Source organism: Apostichopus japonicus, chromosome 2, assembly GCF_037975245.1.
Source record: "Apostichopus japonicus isolate 1M-3 chromosome 2, ASM3797524v1, whole genome shotgun sequence".
Classification (NCBI taxonomy): Eukaryota; Metazoa; Echinodermata; class Holothuroidea; order Aspidochirotida; family Stichopodidae; genus Apostichopus; species Apostichopus japonicus.
Window position 1 is genome coordinate 3,451,465 of NC_092562.1, and position 17,940 is coordinate 3,469,404.

General features: G+C 38.2%; 2 protein-coding genes and 1 long non-coding RNA gene across 7 annotated transcripts in view; 1 reads left to right on the forward strand and 2 right to left on the reverse strand.

Annotated features, from left to right (window-relative positions):
• Nucleotides 1–4,196, reverse strand: part of LOC139974424 (choline transporter-like protein 1) — a 41,556-nt gene extending 37,360 nt beyond the window's left edge. For all 3 annotated transcript variants that reach the window (XM_071981604.1, XM_071981594.1, XM_071981580.1), the window contains exons 1-2: nt 4,044–4,196; nt 3,126–3,272 (exon numbers count right to left, since the gene is read on the reverse strand). In XM_071981604.1, the coding sequence (XP_071837705.1) occupies nt 3,126–3,167 (42 nt within the window). In that variant the 5' untranslated portion in view covers nt 3,168–3,272; nt 4,044–4,196. The remainder of the gene's footprint in view (nt 1–3,125; nt 3,273–4,043) is intronic.
• The window catches only part of LOC139974457 (uncharacterized), a 23,166-nt gene continuing 5,226 nt past the window's right edge, over nt 1–17,940 (forward strand). Inside the window, exons 1-2 of one of the 2 annotated variants that reach the window (XR_011795486.1) lie at nt 1–251; nt 3,974–4,087. This is a non-coding gene — a long non-coding RNA (uncharacterized lncRNA). The remainder of the gene's footprint in view (nt 252–3,973; nt 4,088–17,940) is intronic. The other variant, XR_011795487.1, reaches the window with a different exon arrangement.
• Nucleotides 13,083–17,940, reverse strand: part of LOC139974415 (uncharacterized) — a 24,867-nt gene continuing 20,009 nt past the window's right edge. For both annotated transcript variants that reach the window (XM_071981560.1, XM_071981566.1), the window contains 2 exons: nt 15,948–17,226; nt 13,083–15,701 (listed from right to left, as the gene is read on the reverse strand). In XM_071981560.1, coding sequence (XP_071837661.1) covers nt 14,404–15,701; nt 15,948–17,226 — 2,577 coding nt within the window. In that variant the 3' untranslated portion in view covers nt 13,083–14,403. The remainder of the gene's footprint in view (nt 15,702–15,947; nt 17,227–17,940) is intronic.

Here is a 17,940-nt window from a genome sequence, read left to right on the forward strand (position 1 = left end):
TGTGAAGCACATGCATGGATCTCTTGTGACTGGAATGCAATAAGTACAGTTTTGCTCAGATTCTTCCTCTGGCAACCAAGCTGGTCGGTGGTTCACTGTTCAACTTTCTCTGAGCTCTCTACAATACAACACCTGGGAAGACTTGTCCCATTTTCAAGAGCTGTCCTTCTGTTATCGCAAATTCCTAGGTCAATGGAGCGGGGAAGACATCTACAGGGGATTAGGATTAGCTGGATAAATCACCAGTCATTGTAAGTATTAATCTGAGTAGTAATCTGAGATTTCTGGAAATTTGCTCTTTGTCTGGTTTTAATTTCTAAAGCATACTTTCAAGACTCTACAACCTGAAGAGAGAGACTTAAAATTGTGATCATGAATCTACATCGCTAGGATGGGCTCTTTCATTGTTAAGCACAGTAGTACTACTGTATAAGTGTAATAGGGGGCTTAGTCAAATGGAATGTGTGCATGGAGATGGTATGATCTGTACTTTGTCAATACTGCTTTCTATGGAAGCAACTTCCACTTTATAACCCATAGGTAGTACATAGGCAGACCAATGCATGGTAAATCAACACCTAGTATATATCTAGGTGGCCATTTTCACACGAACAATTCTAATGAGTGATAATCAAACATAAACAAAGTGAGTGCAATGTGGGCGTGGAGACTGAAATCAGACAATGTCTGACTTTACCAATATTAAAGCAATTTGAATCTGAGCAAACTCAACATAAAATGCAATAGTACATGTATACATACTGTATACAGGAGTCAATGAATTCTCCCTTCAAAACAGCTGAAAGCTTCTAGTATGAACAATTGAGCCAACTTGGAATGCAGACAACATGACTAAATAGTGAAATCTGACGATCTGCCCTCTCTCAATTACGATTTTGTCAATTGAAGAACAGTATGTACAGATACATGTGTATGGGGAAACCTACAGTGTGGTTGTGACCTTATATAAAGAGTACCGAAGCAGAGAATCTTTTATCCGGTATCGCCTCCCAAAATGGTATGCAAAATGGGTATGCAAATTTCAACACAATTGAAAATATGTATAGCAGGTTTTGCACACTGAAGTTGACTATATTAATTTTCTTCTATGAGAAATAAAATTCATAAAACCAAAAAATGCTACAAAAATGTGGACACTAATTTATTCCCTGCTTGGAACTTAAATCAATTGGGCATGTTTTGCATCCAGAGATTGTGCATTCTAACATTATTCTTTGCCATAGTTACTATGTTCATATCCAAAATCTTGCTGAAGCTAGTTGAAACTACCTGTGCGAGCGAGCGGGCAAAAATAAAACTGTCTTGATCTTAGACACTCAGTATTAAATTTATACTAAATTATCCTAATCCACTGTTCACACACTTTATTGGAATTAAATTTTTAGGAGATAAAAAGAAGATATCCCATTATCTCATGTAGACACCAATTTAAGGAATAATTCCATTTTCAAATACATTATTTTTGCCATTCTTTCATTTTCCATGTCTGGAATTTGGTCTTCAAAATTGTCCATGACTTTGTCTTGAGGTATTTTTTATGACTTTTGTTACTTTAGTAGTTGAGTCTAAGTCATACAATGGAATGCAACATATTATGTAGGCTGCTGTCTACTACAGTATGTCATTAAATCTACCACAATTTTAGGATACGTATGTCTGTATTTGGACAGCTGCTGGATTGCTGTACAAGTGAATCGTCAATTTACTAGTTCTTAAAGAGTTTGGTTTATCATTCATTAGAAAAAAAGGTTAACTGTAAATGCTTCTAACTAGACAAGTATGTGATTCATCAACATTTCTTTCAAACTGATGCAGGGCATACATTTAAAGACATTGAATACTCGCCCCAAACCCTGTGACGCGCTCTGAAAAAGTTAACTTTCCGTTGCTTGCAAGTGAAGTTTTCTTCTTGTCGCTACAAAATGCAGACAGTAATGAAACGTGATATATTGTTATCTTTTATCTAGACCTGAGATGTCCAACGCTGCTATGTACACTGTGTTATGGGTATTGACCATAGCTGTATGTATTGACTATACACTAGTGCCTAATTACCGACGGTAGCAAGATGTGTGTGTATTTTCTGGGATCGATGGTGGTGTCTAACACTTCTGTTACACCTCATTCGAAACTAGGTCAGATTACCGGCATGAGACGTTTCTTTGTGCGCGAGTCTTCACTCCCTTTAAGGATATTTTCAGTCTGTTTCTCAGATAACCAGGTCTTACTTGTTGTTTGTCCCAAACAGCAAATTTGGTTGTCCCAAACAATAATAGCAAAACAACGAGAATGACCAATATTTACATTGCGTGAGAGATGTGTAGGTTTGGCTGCATAGAACCCCAGCTTTGGGCCACAAAAACTCCCCTTTGGGTGGATCATAGGTCCACCACTATTATTGTTGATTTCAGTATCTCCAAAGTGCTGGAGACGAGAGATTAATTTATCATGTTTGGTGGAGTTAAGTTGTTACAAAACAAGTTGAACATCTGCCCAACAACCTCCAAAACTGACATTAGTTGTACGAGCAGAAAATCTGGTCATTTCAGACGTCAGGACAAAGAATCGTCGAGAGCTATTCACCCGATTGTCGGCTCAATAAAAAGGGCACCAAAGCGCTTCGTTTACCCGATCATCCGTTCAAGAAGCGTTACTCTGGTGCTTATTTATACAATCACCGATTAAAAAAAGATGCCGCTCGTACCTATTTATCCAATCGTCTGTTGAATAAGCCATGCATTGGTGCTTATTTACCCTATTGTTTGTGAATCAATATTTTGATGAAATTTGATCAAAGACATGTAATTCATTAAATTGTATATTTCCTGAGACAAGAAGTGCATTTAGTTGTCACCGTTGGCCAGTCTCTTTTGTATCTCTAGTGTAAATGTTGTGAAAGTACAGACATTATTGAAATACAATGAGTCCTTTTTCACGAGTTCACATTTTGGAAGGGTACATACTTTGGTCTATGTTCCATCAAAGTCCTATAATATTGAGACCAACCAACAGCAAGTGGTAGAAATGGATCAGTCAACATACTACAGATTGCAGTAAGATGGCCTAGACCTGTGGATCTTATTTACAATACTGGCTATACTTACATCTTCGCCATCATTCTCTGCATTGCAATCTCCGCAGGCCATCTTTCAGTTGTCGTTCCTGAACCTAGTAAAAGCAAGCTAGTCAAGAGTAGTCAACAAGTAGGAAGCTGATCCAGGTCCCTTTCAAATAATATTATTTGAAGAAATCTGTTGAGGAATTTAAACAAACTCTAAGAAAACAAAAATTGGTCCATTGCTTTCAGTCCTTCCTTTGAGAATAAAAAAAGGGGTTTGTACTAATCACTTTTAACTTGAAGCCATAGGCCGACATGTAACTATTTATAACAAAGTCAGGTGTAGCAGCCTTTGTTTGAGTCAGTTCAAACAAGTAGGTACATTCAAGGCCTGAGTTAGGCTTCATAACACCTTCACAGTAAAGTTAGACCCAGGCTTGGCTACCAAAAGTACAAGGGCAGACTTAGGCCTGCTTAAATTTTGTACTACAAGCCTGACAATAGGCCTCACATTAAATTGTTCCATCAAGATATGATCAACTATTCATCTGCTTGAGCTTGGAGTAGCCCACTTGATAAGTAACATAGGGGCCTTACAGTAGCATATAGCTTGGCTAGAGCCTACGGTTAGCCTCATGAGTCATTGTTTCAACAGTTTGTTTGTGTTATCCTTTCACTTCAGCCACCACCTGTGCCTGTGTCAATGCTGAATAACGTGGAATCAATACATAGGCCTAGTCTAAGTTAGGCTAAGTGTTAAGTTGCTATTTTATTGGACTTAGACTTTGGAGGCATCTTACAGTTACAGCTCTAGTAACTTAGGCCTAACCTAGCATAGGCTACGGTACAGTGTAAGTCTAAATAAAGCTAACTCTAATCTGTCATATTTCACAGGCTAAATAAAGAACAAACTTTACTGAAAATCACCAAGGTTCACGACACATTCGTTTCACATTTAGCCTACCTGAAGACAAACAAGTTGATTTCTGACGAGTAGCACAGTAGCAGGTAGGTGCTAAAGTTACATTTAGCCGAACCAGTGTATACTAGTATTACTATGAGTCAAAACAAACCGCGCCTTGATCTCTGGTCACTTGTTGTTATTGCCTTCGTAAGCCAGTTTGTTTATTCATGGAGCTATTATAGCTCCATGGTTTATTGTATTCAAGTAGCAGGCGTGGCATGAAAAGGTTTACACCCCTTGAGAAATTTGAGTTTCAGAAATATTTCTCTGCTTTTAATATTTCCCTGCCTTTCCCTTGTTTTACAGACTATTACCTGCTTATAATATATCATCGGAAAAATGAGGCAATCTCGCAATTTCCTCTGTTTACACACAAAACCGCAACATTTTCTCAAGCCTGTCTAGACTTGCTAGGAGTGAAAGAAAGGACATATGGACCTCTGATGAAAGGGAAGGAAAGGGAAGGGAAGGGCTGAAGGGTGTAGAAAGAAGTTGAATAACATGGAAAAATTTGCGGACCCTAGACCAGTGGGAAATGCCCCACCCCCACCAAATTTGCTTTGTGCTACAGTCTTGCCCCCCCCCCCAAATGAAATCCAGTGATGTATTCAAAACACTTCTTTTTTACATTTTTTCGAGTTCTAATCACAAGTATTCATACCTCAGGGCTCATGTTCATACTTCATATAAGGTCAGAACTTGCATATCGGACTGATCGAGATATTACATTTTGGGCCTTCATCATACCCACTGAACCATTGGATGTGTATTATATATACATACATATATTTCTTGGTAATTCCTACCATCAACCATCACTGGGTTGCCCCCTCCCTTCAGAAAAATCTTGCCCCCCCCCCCCTTACAATAGAATGCTGGCTACGCCACTGCCCTAGACCTGTATAGAACTAACGTAAGAGTTATAGCTGAAATGCGTCAACTTAGAAGTGGAATTCACTAAGGAACGGGGAATAAAAGGAACCACAAAGACAAAAGTAAAACATTGCTTAATTAGCTTCACTTCCATAAGCAATTAGCCATGATTTGGGCACATGATTGAACCTTTATGTCGTCTGCATTTCTGTGAATAATTAATCATCCTTTGCTTCTAAACTGGAGTGTCCATGTGTGGGGAATGGGTGACAGTGTTACACCGCTTCTCCTTTCAGGCTATCACAAAAATTCAGTAGTCTTTAGCACAATTGAATTGTAATAGGACCTAATTATAGAATATTTGATGGAGCTAACTGACATGTCACTGTTTCTATATTGACATGACAGAAAATGAAGAAGGCAAACCAGTTAACTCAGTTATCCTGTAACTTTTTCGGGGGAGAATTAAACATTATAAACACTAAGCTTCCTCCTGATTACTTTCAACTCATATATATTGAGTATAGGGGTGTTTAACGTTGTTGGATAGCCTATCATGTTTGATAGGTTTTATGAGACATGTTTTGGGTGTTGTTTATTCAATCCAGCCACTGGCACGCTATCGTGGAAAAGTTTCTTGAAATTACATATAACCGACCTGCCTTGGTCGTAACATGACCTCTTTTTACCAATTAGTTTGCACCGCCTACCACATATTTCTTCTTGTATGCGGGTATTTGTGTGAACTCTGTATAATTAACAACACTGCAGACATGAACATATTTCCACACAGTGTTTGCACAAAGTGCCTAATGGTGTTAAGAAGCCATGCAGGCTAATTGTGGAGCCTGAGGTCGATTTACGACTGTGGCAGGTCGATTCACAAAACTTTCCTAACTACGGCGTTCTATAATTGGAGCCAAAAAAACAGATCCTTACACTAAGATTTATTGGAAGCTTATGAACAAGGGCGGCGGAAGCACTTTTAATCTAAGGGGGGGGGGGGCACCGACATCAAAGGGCACTTTGCAGAAATTCGATTGGACCGATGCAGCCTTATATTTAGTACCCTTTATAACTCTTATTGTATTATCTTATTTGCGTATACGCATCACTCCATCAACGCCCCCCCCAAGGAAAATATGCATACTAGCACTGCAATATCCAATGTGCAAATTGGGAAACAAGGAACAAGATTTCTTTTGAGACAAAATGAGGCGAAATCATGCTAGTTGCTAATGTAGGAATCCTCCGAATTAGAGTTTATTTCTTGTTAATATCTTAACAATTTTTTTCCATTCGAAATAGCTTGAGTTTGACCCACAGAAATTCATTAAAAGTCATGGGCGTAGCCAGGATATGCAAAGTTGTATGCACGACTATCTGAGCGGAGCGCTGCATCGGTTGGCGCGGAGCGTACAAGGAAATTTTTGGTTTTACAAACCCCTCAGATGGCCGGAAACGGCCCTTCCCGAGTGTTCATTCTGGTTCCCTGGCCTCTTGCTAACTCGAGACACCTCAATTTTTATGTAGAAAAAGAGCACATTTTTAACCCGAGGAAAAGTGGGGGGCACGTGCCCCCCCCCCGGTTCCGCCGCCCTTGCTTATGAAGCCTTTATGTACATGTATATGCTCTTGTTACCAACTCTACATTTAATTTTGAACCTAAACTAATCATGGTGACACATGCGGCAATTGACCATCCAGGGAAACTTGAGAGGGGCAACTGAAGACAGGAACAATCTGTTAGTATAGTAGGCCTACACCATACAATACAAAGTTTCGGTATTAAATTATATGGTAAAAAGAAAGATGTGTCCATGTATAAAAGAACGCCTTCTTTCAATGAAAGCATTTTGTTAATGTGTATCATGACATGCTTCCTAGAATTTGTTAAAAGCAGCATAATTTCTGGCAGAAATTAAGGAACTCAGGGCATGATGTATGGCTCTCTTGATCGGGCGATTTAAAATCTTGCAGTAAATGGTTTTAGTGTATTAATAAAGACAGCAAAAGAGATTATGTAAAGTGCAAAAATAGAGTATAAATGCCCAAATTATTGTCTTATGCTGCAAGGGAGGTTTCTTCCATTAATGTCCATCAGTTTTAGCCCTAAACTATAGCATTCCAAAGTTAACATTCCTGGTGTTTCTGAATCCAATTAGCAGATAGTAAGGAGTGCTGAAGGGCCATTATTTTACATTGTAGCATGCCAGGAAATACAGATGGAATTGGAATTTCTAGTTTCTTAACTCAGTGCTAACTACTTTAGCTAATGTAATGAAATCCTCAACTAATATCTGGGTTGAGCCTGGGTTAACAAAAAAATCACGGAACTTTGCAAAAATTGCGGTATAGGCTCTAGTTTGCATATGCTACAGTGTGTTAGGATAAGTTTTTGTCCCCGAGGTAGAAAAGAAATCACTGATATTCCGCGAATTCGCGGAAAAAGCTCATGCATGAATTATGAGGCAGACCTGTCTGAGTTCTTGAGAACATAATGTTACGGTAATTGATGGGCTTCACAGAAGTCGTTAATCACTATCAAAGCAGGTTCTAAGTAAAATGATGGCAAATTGACACAAGATATGAGAATGTAAAGCAGCGAGAGATAGTTGACGCAAGAATAAACTTCTTTATAACTGTATTAACTCTGATTTCGATAATAGTAAATATTGATGAACAAACTTTATAATCTAAGTGTAGAAAAAGGAAAACCAAAAGAAAAACGACCACGGTGCCAGAAATATGTGTTTGAACCACACAATTTTTAAGAACATGCTGACCTTCCCCACTTTAATAAACCAGAACATTCGCAACCTATTGTGCTTTTAAGAATTTGTTTAATACTGCACGTTAACTCCTGGGTCAGGAAACGTGAATTTAAGGCCCATTTTTGCTCTATTCTCTTTTCTGTAAGAGATCCTAAAAACCGAGAGTCTATCCTTCAGAACATATACGGCAGACTCGTACAAATTAATCATCATGAAACACTGCACTTAACGTCACACAAAAAACATCAGCAGTGTGAAATAAACCCACAAATCCATGAAATCTAAAAATTTGCAAAGGAAGAAACAAATTTAAAAAAAGCATTGTTTCAAGGAAAGTTTTCATGATTTTACCCTACAAGCATGATTTTAGTTCATACTTGTGATGTTACATTGTTTGAGCTATGACCACATATACTGAAAAAAAGTCCTCTCTGAATTTCAGAAATCAACACTTTAAAATTGAATACAAGTAATTGGTTATTAGACTGGAAATTTTCCAGCCCGCACCCTTCCGCTTTTTTTGTTAAAGATAAATTGTGTTAAATGAAACAACCAACAAGACAAGTCTCCAAGAAGATTTGATCACGATAACATGGCTGTATGAATTAATTTAAGTAAACCGTCTATACCCAACGGAAAGGAAGCGTATTCACACTTTTTACACTGTAAAATACATAAGCTAAATATAGTTATAGGTACATAAAAATAACACGTCTTAGATTGTCACCCCATAAGAAGACAAAAAGAAACATGTGTAGAAAATCCAATGCCTTTGCAATACCACTATCAGACTTTTGTCCCATATGTAAATGTTCTCCTAAATATGCACCAACCTTTCAACTTCCACACCCATTAAAATATATATATGTATATTCATGTATGTTATTTAATTTTCTCAGTTAACACTAGGCTATGTTACCACTACCTTGTAATACAGTTAGGCTACATAGTCATCTTACACCCCATTCACAGCTATAACAAGTACACACTTTAACTATTTCAATACATTTGACATATCCCTAAAAAAAATTTACTTGATGAACTGAAAAATACATGTTCTGCATTTCTTTTGTCAACGTATATCAATCAAGGAAAAAAAAGAAAAATATGATGATGAAAAAAAAGAAGACGTAATATTCCCAACTGACGGCAAGAAACAGATGGAAACGTTAACAACAACAACAATGCAGCATTCAGTCGTGTAATACTCAATATAAAACAAAGCACCTTGCTGTATACAAAAAGTAACAGTTATGGATAACATGCCTCATTAACATGTGAATTAGATATGAACCCAATGTGTAAAAAATAACTTTGGTCCATTATGCAGCATTTTCATAGTGAATTGTCTTGATTCCATAAAAAAGCAGAGAACTGACACGTTAAATACGAAAAGTTTTCTACAACAAAAATTGGGTGATGTTCTCAGCTTTGATGTTATACAGTAACAAAGTTTATTCCAAAGCTGAATTATGCTTTCCATTCATAACTGAAAATATACATTAAAATCTTGAGACAGAATATTTGCAATATTGGTATATTGTTTAGCTTGATAATAAATCGGCTGGCACATTTTGGCGTTTAGATGGGATGGTAAACTTCAAACAGCCACAATCAGGGACATGTCTTTCCTCAACAAAAAACAAACCTGACATTTTACTAATAGCTTGGCAGTACCTTAGAAGGGGTCGAATTATCCAAGTCAAGGGCCTTAGTTTACTTGTTATTAATAGACAATATTACTCATTCCTTTGATGGGGGTTTAGAGGTACATATTTTTAATGTAAGCAGCACGGCATGTTTCTTTCTAAAGGAGGTCTAACAAACCGAGTGTGACTTATGAATGAACTCTCGATAAATCGAAACTCTGAATATCCTCATCAATCTTTCTTCTCTATTAATCACCAACTACCAAAATATGAAACATTGCCTTCTATGTCTTTCTTAGCAATAACAGAAACAATCCTCATTTACTTTTGGAAATGATATATCCCAAAATGCACGCCATTTCCCAAAGTTTATACCATCATATGATTTCCCCACAAAAAGGAACTTTTTCCAAATTTCAACTATAATACTCATCGGTTACATTATTGTGTGTTTGTGTTACCCTGCTGTGATACATGGACGTAAAGAGTAGGGGACGACTTACTGAAGTCATTCCATTGAAGTTTCATCTCATCCACATTATTTGCATATTATAATTCTGTTCGTCTTCATTTTTTATAGCAAATTTGTCGGTATTGAGATCTTTCAGTTCCACACATCCCACATTGACAGCTCGACAGTTGCCTCTAAACACTTACAGGTAATGATTTAATGCACCTGATTATTTCACACCTTTAACATACCCCACCGAGGTAAAGATTTTACCTAGATTGCAAAAATAAAGAAAAACGTCTCTCAAAGTTTACTATTACACTAAAGTTGAACTGTAGAATAGCAACTTTGATTAATAGCAGTCACTAAAATATAGCTCACATTTTTTAAACTATATTTCTCTTTCCATCTTCGTAGTTGTTTGGTTTTTTTCTTAAAGGTTTTTCATTTTATATTTCTTTAGATTGGGCACATCATGGCTGATATTACTGTTTACTTTCTTTCTAGTTTTTGCATATATTGTTTTGGAATTTTCTTAGCCAAAACTTGCTAATATTTTTAATCCTTTCACTCTTAAACATAAATAATTGTCCACCATTTTCTGATGTCCACAATACCAACAAATAAAAGGTCTGCAATCTCTTTTTTTAATTTGGAATCAATTTTTCTAAAACTTCTTATCCATTAATGTTACAATGTGATATCCTTATTATACAATGATTAAGCCAGGTATTTGAATAATAGAAATTGTCCTCAAGTAACAAGGGAGGGACTAATTTTTTCCTTTTAATCATTATCAAATAACTCAACCATTATCATTCCACCAAAAAATATATGCTAATTAGGAAGAAAATAGCAAGAGAAATGAGTAATGATTGGCAGCTTTTCTGAGAATAATGAATATTCATGATTCTGTTGGGATAAGTGAGTAATTACCAGGAGAAATGAGTGAAATGCTGGCAGTTTCTCTTTTTTTGAGGGAAGATGAATTTTAATAATCGTGTTTGGGGCTTTTTAAGAAGGACACAAGTACCATAAGGAACGGGGTGATGGACGGTGGTACTTTTAGCTCATAGAGCAAATTTGGGCAAAATTGAATCATAATTGACATAAACCTAAAATTATGATATGACTGAGGCATTGGGAGCTAAACACTTGTCATGTACTATGAGCAGCTTAGCTGATTCCCATTTTCAGAGATTTTCCTGACGATCTCTAGAAACGCAATAATAAATGTTAAAAAATGGAGTACCTGTTAATCCTATTGACCAGCAATTACACAATACTAACTTTTTTAACTTAATGAAGAGAATCAGTACATGCTAAAGGTATCATTACATGCTAACAGTATCAATGTAATTGCTTGATGATAATTAATTCAGTGATAATTAACAGCAATACTAAAGCAGAAAATAAATGTTGGAGTGTTTCAAAAACTTCTTGAACATCCAATAGGGATTATTTTCTTAATATTTCAATGATAACAATACCAAAATCTAAATGTTTCGATGTTTTCTACTCTTCAATATTAACTTCCATAATGTTTCAAAATAATTTTCAAACATACATTCGGCATCTTTAAAATTGATGACTTTACCATTAAACTTTAAATACAGACCAACTGTTTTTTATGTTTGCACAAGGTATCAATACAATGCTAAAGGGATCTATATTAATAAAGAAATGACAGTAAATACTGCAGCAATACATATTGACGTTCGAAAATTTCAGAACGCTGTTAACACACGCTAAACGTCTCTTTGTGAATGAATCCATATGAAGACAAAGTAACATTGACTCCCATCATAACAAGACCTACTTCTGATGTTTCCTATCAATTTAACCAAATGAACAACACACCATCTACAATGTCCCACAGAATGCTCAACATCCACCTTGCTGCATCTAAAGAATTCACCATATTTACAAAATACTGTTTTATTAATTAACATGAAACCGATCCAGACAGTACAAAGCTCCCTGTTGATAACGATTACCCGAAAGATGGTTTTATGATTTCAAATAGGCCACCAGCTTGGGGCCTACCAGTTGAAGCAATCTAGTGGTCCTACTTCTTTTTATATTATTATAAATATTGGTACAAAAAGAATTCACTCTCATATAATCTAGAAATCTGTGACAAACCTAACACAAAGACATACTGGTGAGTCGACCACTGTTCTATGGAAGATTGCTTATGAACACTGCAGTACTGGAAAATCAGACCTAAGTCTGTATTGATGGATGACAAACCTAACTGCATTTACTGGTTCTGTACTGCTGTGGCCGCCAGGCCATCTATATTAATATTCGTCAGACCACCTGCGTTACTGAAAATGGCGGACCACCTATAGTACTGTAACTGACAGACCATGTGTATTAACAGTATATGGCAGACCACCTATAGTACTGTGACCAACAGACCATCTATAACAGTTAACCTGCATTACTACAATAGGCAGACCACAACAGACAGACCATTTACAACAGTATATGGCAAACCACCTGCATCACGGTTACAGGTAAACCACCTGAAGTACTGTGACTGACTGACAGACCATGTGTATTGGCTGCATTACTACAATAGGCAGACCACCTGAAGTGACTGACAGACCATTTGTAACAGTATATGGTAGATCACATGCATTACTGTCACAGGTAAACCACCTGAAGTACTGTGACTGACACATCGTGTGTGACAGTATCGGTCAAATAACCTGCAGTACTACAATACTACAATAGACAGACCGCCTGAAGTACTTTGACCAACAGACCATTTTTAACAGTAAATGGCAGACCACCTGAAGTGCTGTGGCCAGCAGACCATTTACAACAGTATATGGCAGACCACCTGCATTACTGCAACTGGCAGTTCACCTGAAGAACTGTGGCAGACAGACTAGCTGTTAGACTACCTGAATTACTTTAACTGGCAGACCACATATAGTAATCTGATTGGGCGCAGGAGGGGGATTATTGTACCAAAACCTACAGATTCTTTTTAGTTAGCATGGCATGTCATTGTTATGTTTAAATTTGCATTTTACAGTCATACATGTGAGTAATTTACGAAGCACGACCGATGAATGTACAAGATGGATGCACAATGCATTCTTCTTCGACACTCTTGCTTGAAGATGTCAATAATTTTGAATGTGGAGCGTTCCTTCCTTTTTGTTGGCAGTGTTAGAAGCATAGTTATTTCACTGTTACACCTTATTAATTGATTATGTCATATGGAAGACAAGCTAACTATACTAATGTTTTAAAGATATAAAACATCATACATCAATTCACGTTAGGATAAACTTTATTTTTTTTTTTAAAAACCTCAATTTTAAAAATATATAACATCCCATCACTTATTGTAGTTATACTTTCCTAAGGTTAACTTTCACCACATAGAGAATGATGAACCATTCAACAATCATTATCAACAACAAAAAACATTCAAATAAAAACAAGGTTTTATATTTGTTTTGCATATGTCAAAACAAAAAGCTACCAGAAATTTCTCGATTTCATTCCCCCGATTGCAAGTCTGATCAAGGAAGGATGAGAAACAATCCCATATAAATTAAATAAATAAATCACTACTTTAATAAATATTATTGATATGTAACATGAAAGAGAGTAAACAATGCCAGAGGTGAATCACAACCTTTTTTTAGACTGAAACGGAAATAATTTATTCCAATCACAAAAAAAAGTGATTGGTTGGCTATCGCTGAATCGACCAATCAGTGGTTGCTATCACCAAGTCCTCACTTCCAATATGCTAATTGATATGCTAACTGATCACCTCATCAATTTCTGATCAATAACCCAATTAGGTCTGCTACTTGAGGAAATGAGTATGGTTATTGGTTCTTATCACTTGCTCACTGATCAACTTATCAATAAACCTATTTGGTTTGCCTATTGGTTCACTGATATTTTATCACCAAGTCAAAGCCTCATCAATATCCCAGTTTGATAAATGTGCTGAAAAATTTAATCAATAATAAATCAATAGGATTGAATATGTTTACTTGCTGGAACACACAGACTGATGAATTCTTCAAAGCAATAGATTTAGTACCCTTCCTATTATCAATCAATCAATAAACTGATTACATTCACTGGCTGATATGTTTACCACCCTAGCAACAACTCATCAACAAGCATGTTGGATAGGCTTACTGATTATAATTATTATCAATTCAAACAGCCTAGTTTCATACATCTGCTTTTAACAAACATTTGTTTTATATCAATCAGCAATTTATTGGTATATATCTCTTGCAACTTTCAAAAGAATCACCGTAGCAACAGTCAGATTCTGACAGAAAGGACTTGCAGATTGTTCTGCAGAGTAAGCCTTCTTTGACCATGTCTTGAATTAACCATATCAGGTACAGTTTTTCAAGGAATAAGTTGCTCTCGTCCGACATCAGGATAGGCTTGCTATCACTTTTTGAATTTTTAGCAATGGCCTATAACCACCACCGATAAACTCTCCATTAATATCATTTGTGCTTGGTTGTTTTAAGTGCATAGCCATCAGTTTGATAATAACAATACTTGGAATAACTAATATTAATATTATTAAAATAATAATAGTATGATTTAATTTATCTTTGGATTCCAAACTGCATGACATAACCGTTTGTATGCGGTTGCTGAGCTGGGAGAACAAAACTGTTTGAAGGATGAAGGGTGGGCAAGTAGGTCGGTACACCCAGATCCGTACCTGCGTAAGCTGGAATAACACTATTGAGGTACGCCGTAGCCGGGATAGGTATGCCGACTGTCAGTGGGGAAAATGCTGATAGAGGGCGGTGTGGTGATGTTTGATCTGACGAGCTAGATCTGGTACTCGACGGTACTACCGTTACGTCAGCCTGACCAGGCATCTTATTCTGGACTCCGAACAGAGCGGAATTGTTATTGGTCAGTGTTAATGTGAAATTGGTGGCATTGCTGCTACTGCTATGAGATTTGGCTTTTGTATGGCCGTTGGCATTGACTGACGATATTCCACCAAATTTGTTAGAGAACACTGTCTGAGGTTTCTGTTTGGAGCTGTGAGTAGTTACTTTAGTTGCCACGGAAACCTGCTGAGGTTCCGATTTTATTTCCTGCTTTTGTGCTGACCGTTTGGCCGCTTCTTTAGAATACTGATACTTGGAACTGACAATCTCCTTTTTGAGAGGTCTCTGAGAGAAAGAACCCTGAGAAGATTTCAAGAAAGCTTTTTTGGGTGACTGGTGCTTGCAATCGTGTGACCTATCCTCTCTCTTGGGCTGAACGTTTGGCTGAGTAGACTTTCTATCGTCAACCTTGACTTCTGAATTTGCCTGGTTTGTACTACACATGTCTTTGTAATAACGTTTACCTCCCATCCGGGCAAATTTCTTGTGGAATCTGACCTGATCTGAATATGGGTCCAACTCCTGCACGGGAGATTTGCTAGTTGGCAGATTGTTGTTATCTGCTGCCGTCAGGCCTTTCCCCATCCGATCTACCGGAAGATCGGCATCTTTGCCGGGAGTGTTTGGCCTTAGAGGGAGGTCTTCGCTGTTCATGGGGGAGTTGCTCCTCCCCTCCAGTGAATCCAAACTATCTGAATGAGGTAGAGATTTCCTTGTTGCAGCATCTTTGAGTGTGGTGCTCGACAACGTCAAGTCACTTTTTGCAGCATGTTTAGTTTCCATGGGGACAGGGCCGGACTGTGACCTATGACATGTCTTGTTCTCACCGGTGGCCCCTGTCAGGCTTTTGCCGTCTTTGGACTCTCTCCGCATGTTCGTCTCCAGCTGGCTGGAAGCAAAAGCTGCCAGTGCTTCAAACCCACTGCTGATTCGGGCCTGGAGCTTCTTGGTCTTGGGAGAGTCCTGAGGATTAGGGACATCCTTGCCTTGATTCACATCTACAGAGAGAAAGGATAGAACACTTTAAAACTCTGAACGAAAAAGATCTTGATATCTAACAATGCAAATATAAAGCAAGAAACTCTATATTTTAAAGATTTTAAACAACAACCAGAATTTGAATTTTTAGAGCATTTACTTTGAGGAATTAAAACTCATGATCTACAAAGGATCCACAAGAATGAAGGATTGTTAGGCCTAAGTGAGCGACCACAGATGGCCGACCCTAAATTATCTTTTTTTACCTTGTTCGTTCTTGATCCGTTTCTCGGGAGACTTCATAGTTTCTCCTCTGCTCTTGTTTTTAGTACCACCGATATCTGGAGATGGTATAGCATCGATGCCTAATGGTTGATTAACGTTCACCATCATGGACTGTACCTCCTTTATGGTCGAGCTGCTCCCTTTCGTCTTCTGGTTGTTGGTCTTACTCACTCTAGGTTCCTGCTTGATTACCTTAGCCTTTGAGCCCTCTAGCGACGTCTCTGTCTTGGTAGAGACCGTCTCTGCTAATGGTATCTCTTTCCTTTTGGTAGAGTCGGGGGTTTTGTCGACGGACTTAGCAGATTTACCCGAGTTAGTTTGCTCCTGCGAGTCTGCCTTGGTGGACTGAGAGCCGGTGGTGGCCTCTCGACTGGGATACATGGTGACGTCCTGAGGGCTCGGTGGGGGCTCGGAGCTGACGGTATAGTTACATGCTATCATGCTTGACCGTGCCGATGTCATGGCCTGATAAATGTTGCCGTACTGCTTTAGATCGAGCGAGGTCAACAGCGGTACCTGCTGGTTCGTAAATTTGCTGCCATCTACATGCTTAGGCGTAGCGGAACTAGCGCCGTTGTTAATGTACATGGCGGGCATGCTTCCGCCGAGAGTCACAAGAGCTGTTTGTCCCTGAGTGTTTCCCTGGGGGTCAACGTTCGACACCGCGCCGTTTCGGACTGCCCACATGGCATTGGACATGTCGACGTGGCTTCTATGATTCATTGCAAGGTTTGATGATTGCATTTGTAATTGCACGTTATCCTTGGCAGTGCCGTTGGTGTACTGCCGCAGCCCGTAGAGGGTCTCGTTCCTGTAGTACCCCGCCACGTCCTGCTGGACCGGTTCTTTCTTGGCCGCGGTGTAGTCATGCATGCCAGCCACGATGGGTATGGACCTGGGCGACACGTTGGCCGGGACGGACCGGATGATGGCTTTGGGAGATCCATTGCCAGAGCTGAATGAATTGGACAGAGCGGCGGGGCTGATCGTGCCCCCCGGGTCGCACTTCTGTTTCTTCACGACCACATCCTTTTCCTTCTTCTTGCGGCTCCTCTTCCTGGAACCGGAGACCACCTTCTCCTCTTTGATTTTCTTCGTCTTGGTTTTCTCCAGGGTCTTGATTTCAGATTCGAGTTGTCGTACCTGTCTTTGAAGTTCGTTTTGATTGCTGTATTCCCGTAAGATCTCGTCCTTGATATGGGAGATGGTAGACGACGGTTTCTTGTCTGCGTGACCAGCCATCTGTAGATGCCTGTCGACCTGTTTGCAAAATCAAAATGACAGTTCATATATCCACTTATCATTTTCATAAAGTTTCATCTTTCAAACTTAATCATTTCTACCTTTTTAAATTTCTGTTCATGACTTACTGATACAGGACAGCCCTGGATTATTTGAATATATCAGCATCAGAAAGCTTCCTATCCCTAAAAAAAAATGTTCCCTTACTTTTATCTATACATAGCACGTTTTCTTATACACTGAAATAAAATGCAGTCAATTGCCAAACATCATAGGTTTAAATTTTTTGAAATTTTTTTTTTACAAGTGGTGCTATGATGCTTGCGGTGACAAAGCATGTTTTATTTTGGTAATGGAATTTGAAGTACTGGACAGTATGTGGTGATTTATTAATGTGCAACGTTATACAACATTTTGCGATTGGTTTGGATTTCAATAAAAAACTGTTTTCCCTGTACTTATCAAAAATCCTATTTTACCATCAAATGTTCTCCAACTGCCTTTGTCAATTGACAACTGGGATATGATCCCTGTCTACACAGGATGTAAGATACCCCAGGCAAAAAATATAATATGGATGAACAGGGATAACCACCAACTTAGGGACTGAATAGATATATGTCCATGACTAATAACATAGTTGTGGTCAGTGGTTTGAGTTTTTTTTAGCCAGTACCTTCTTCGCTATCTCATTTTTAAAAGATGCTACAAGAGTCCCTTTGTCTTTAATTG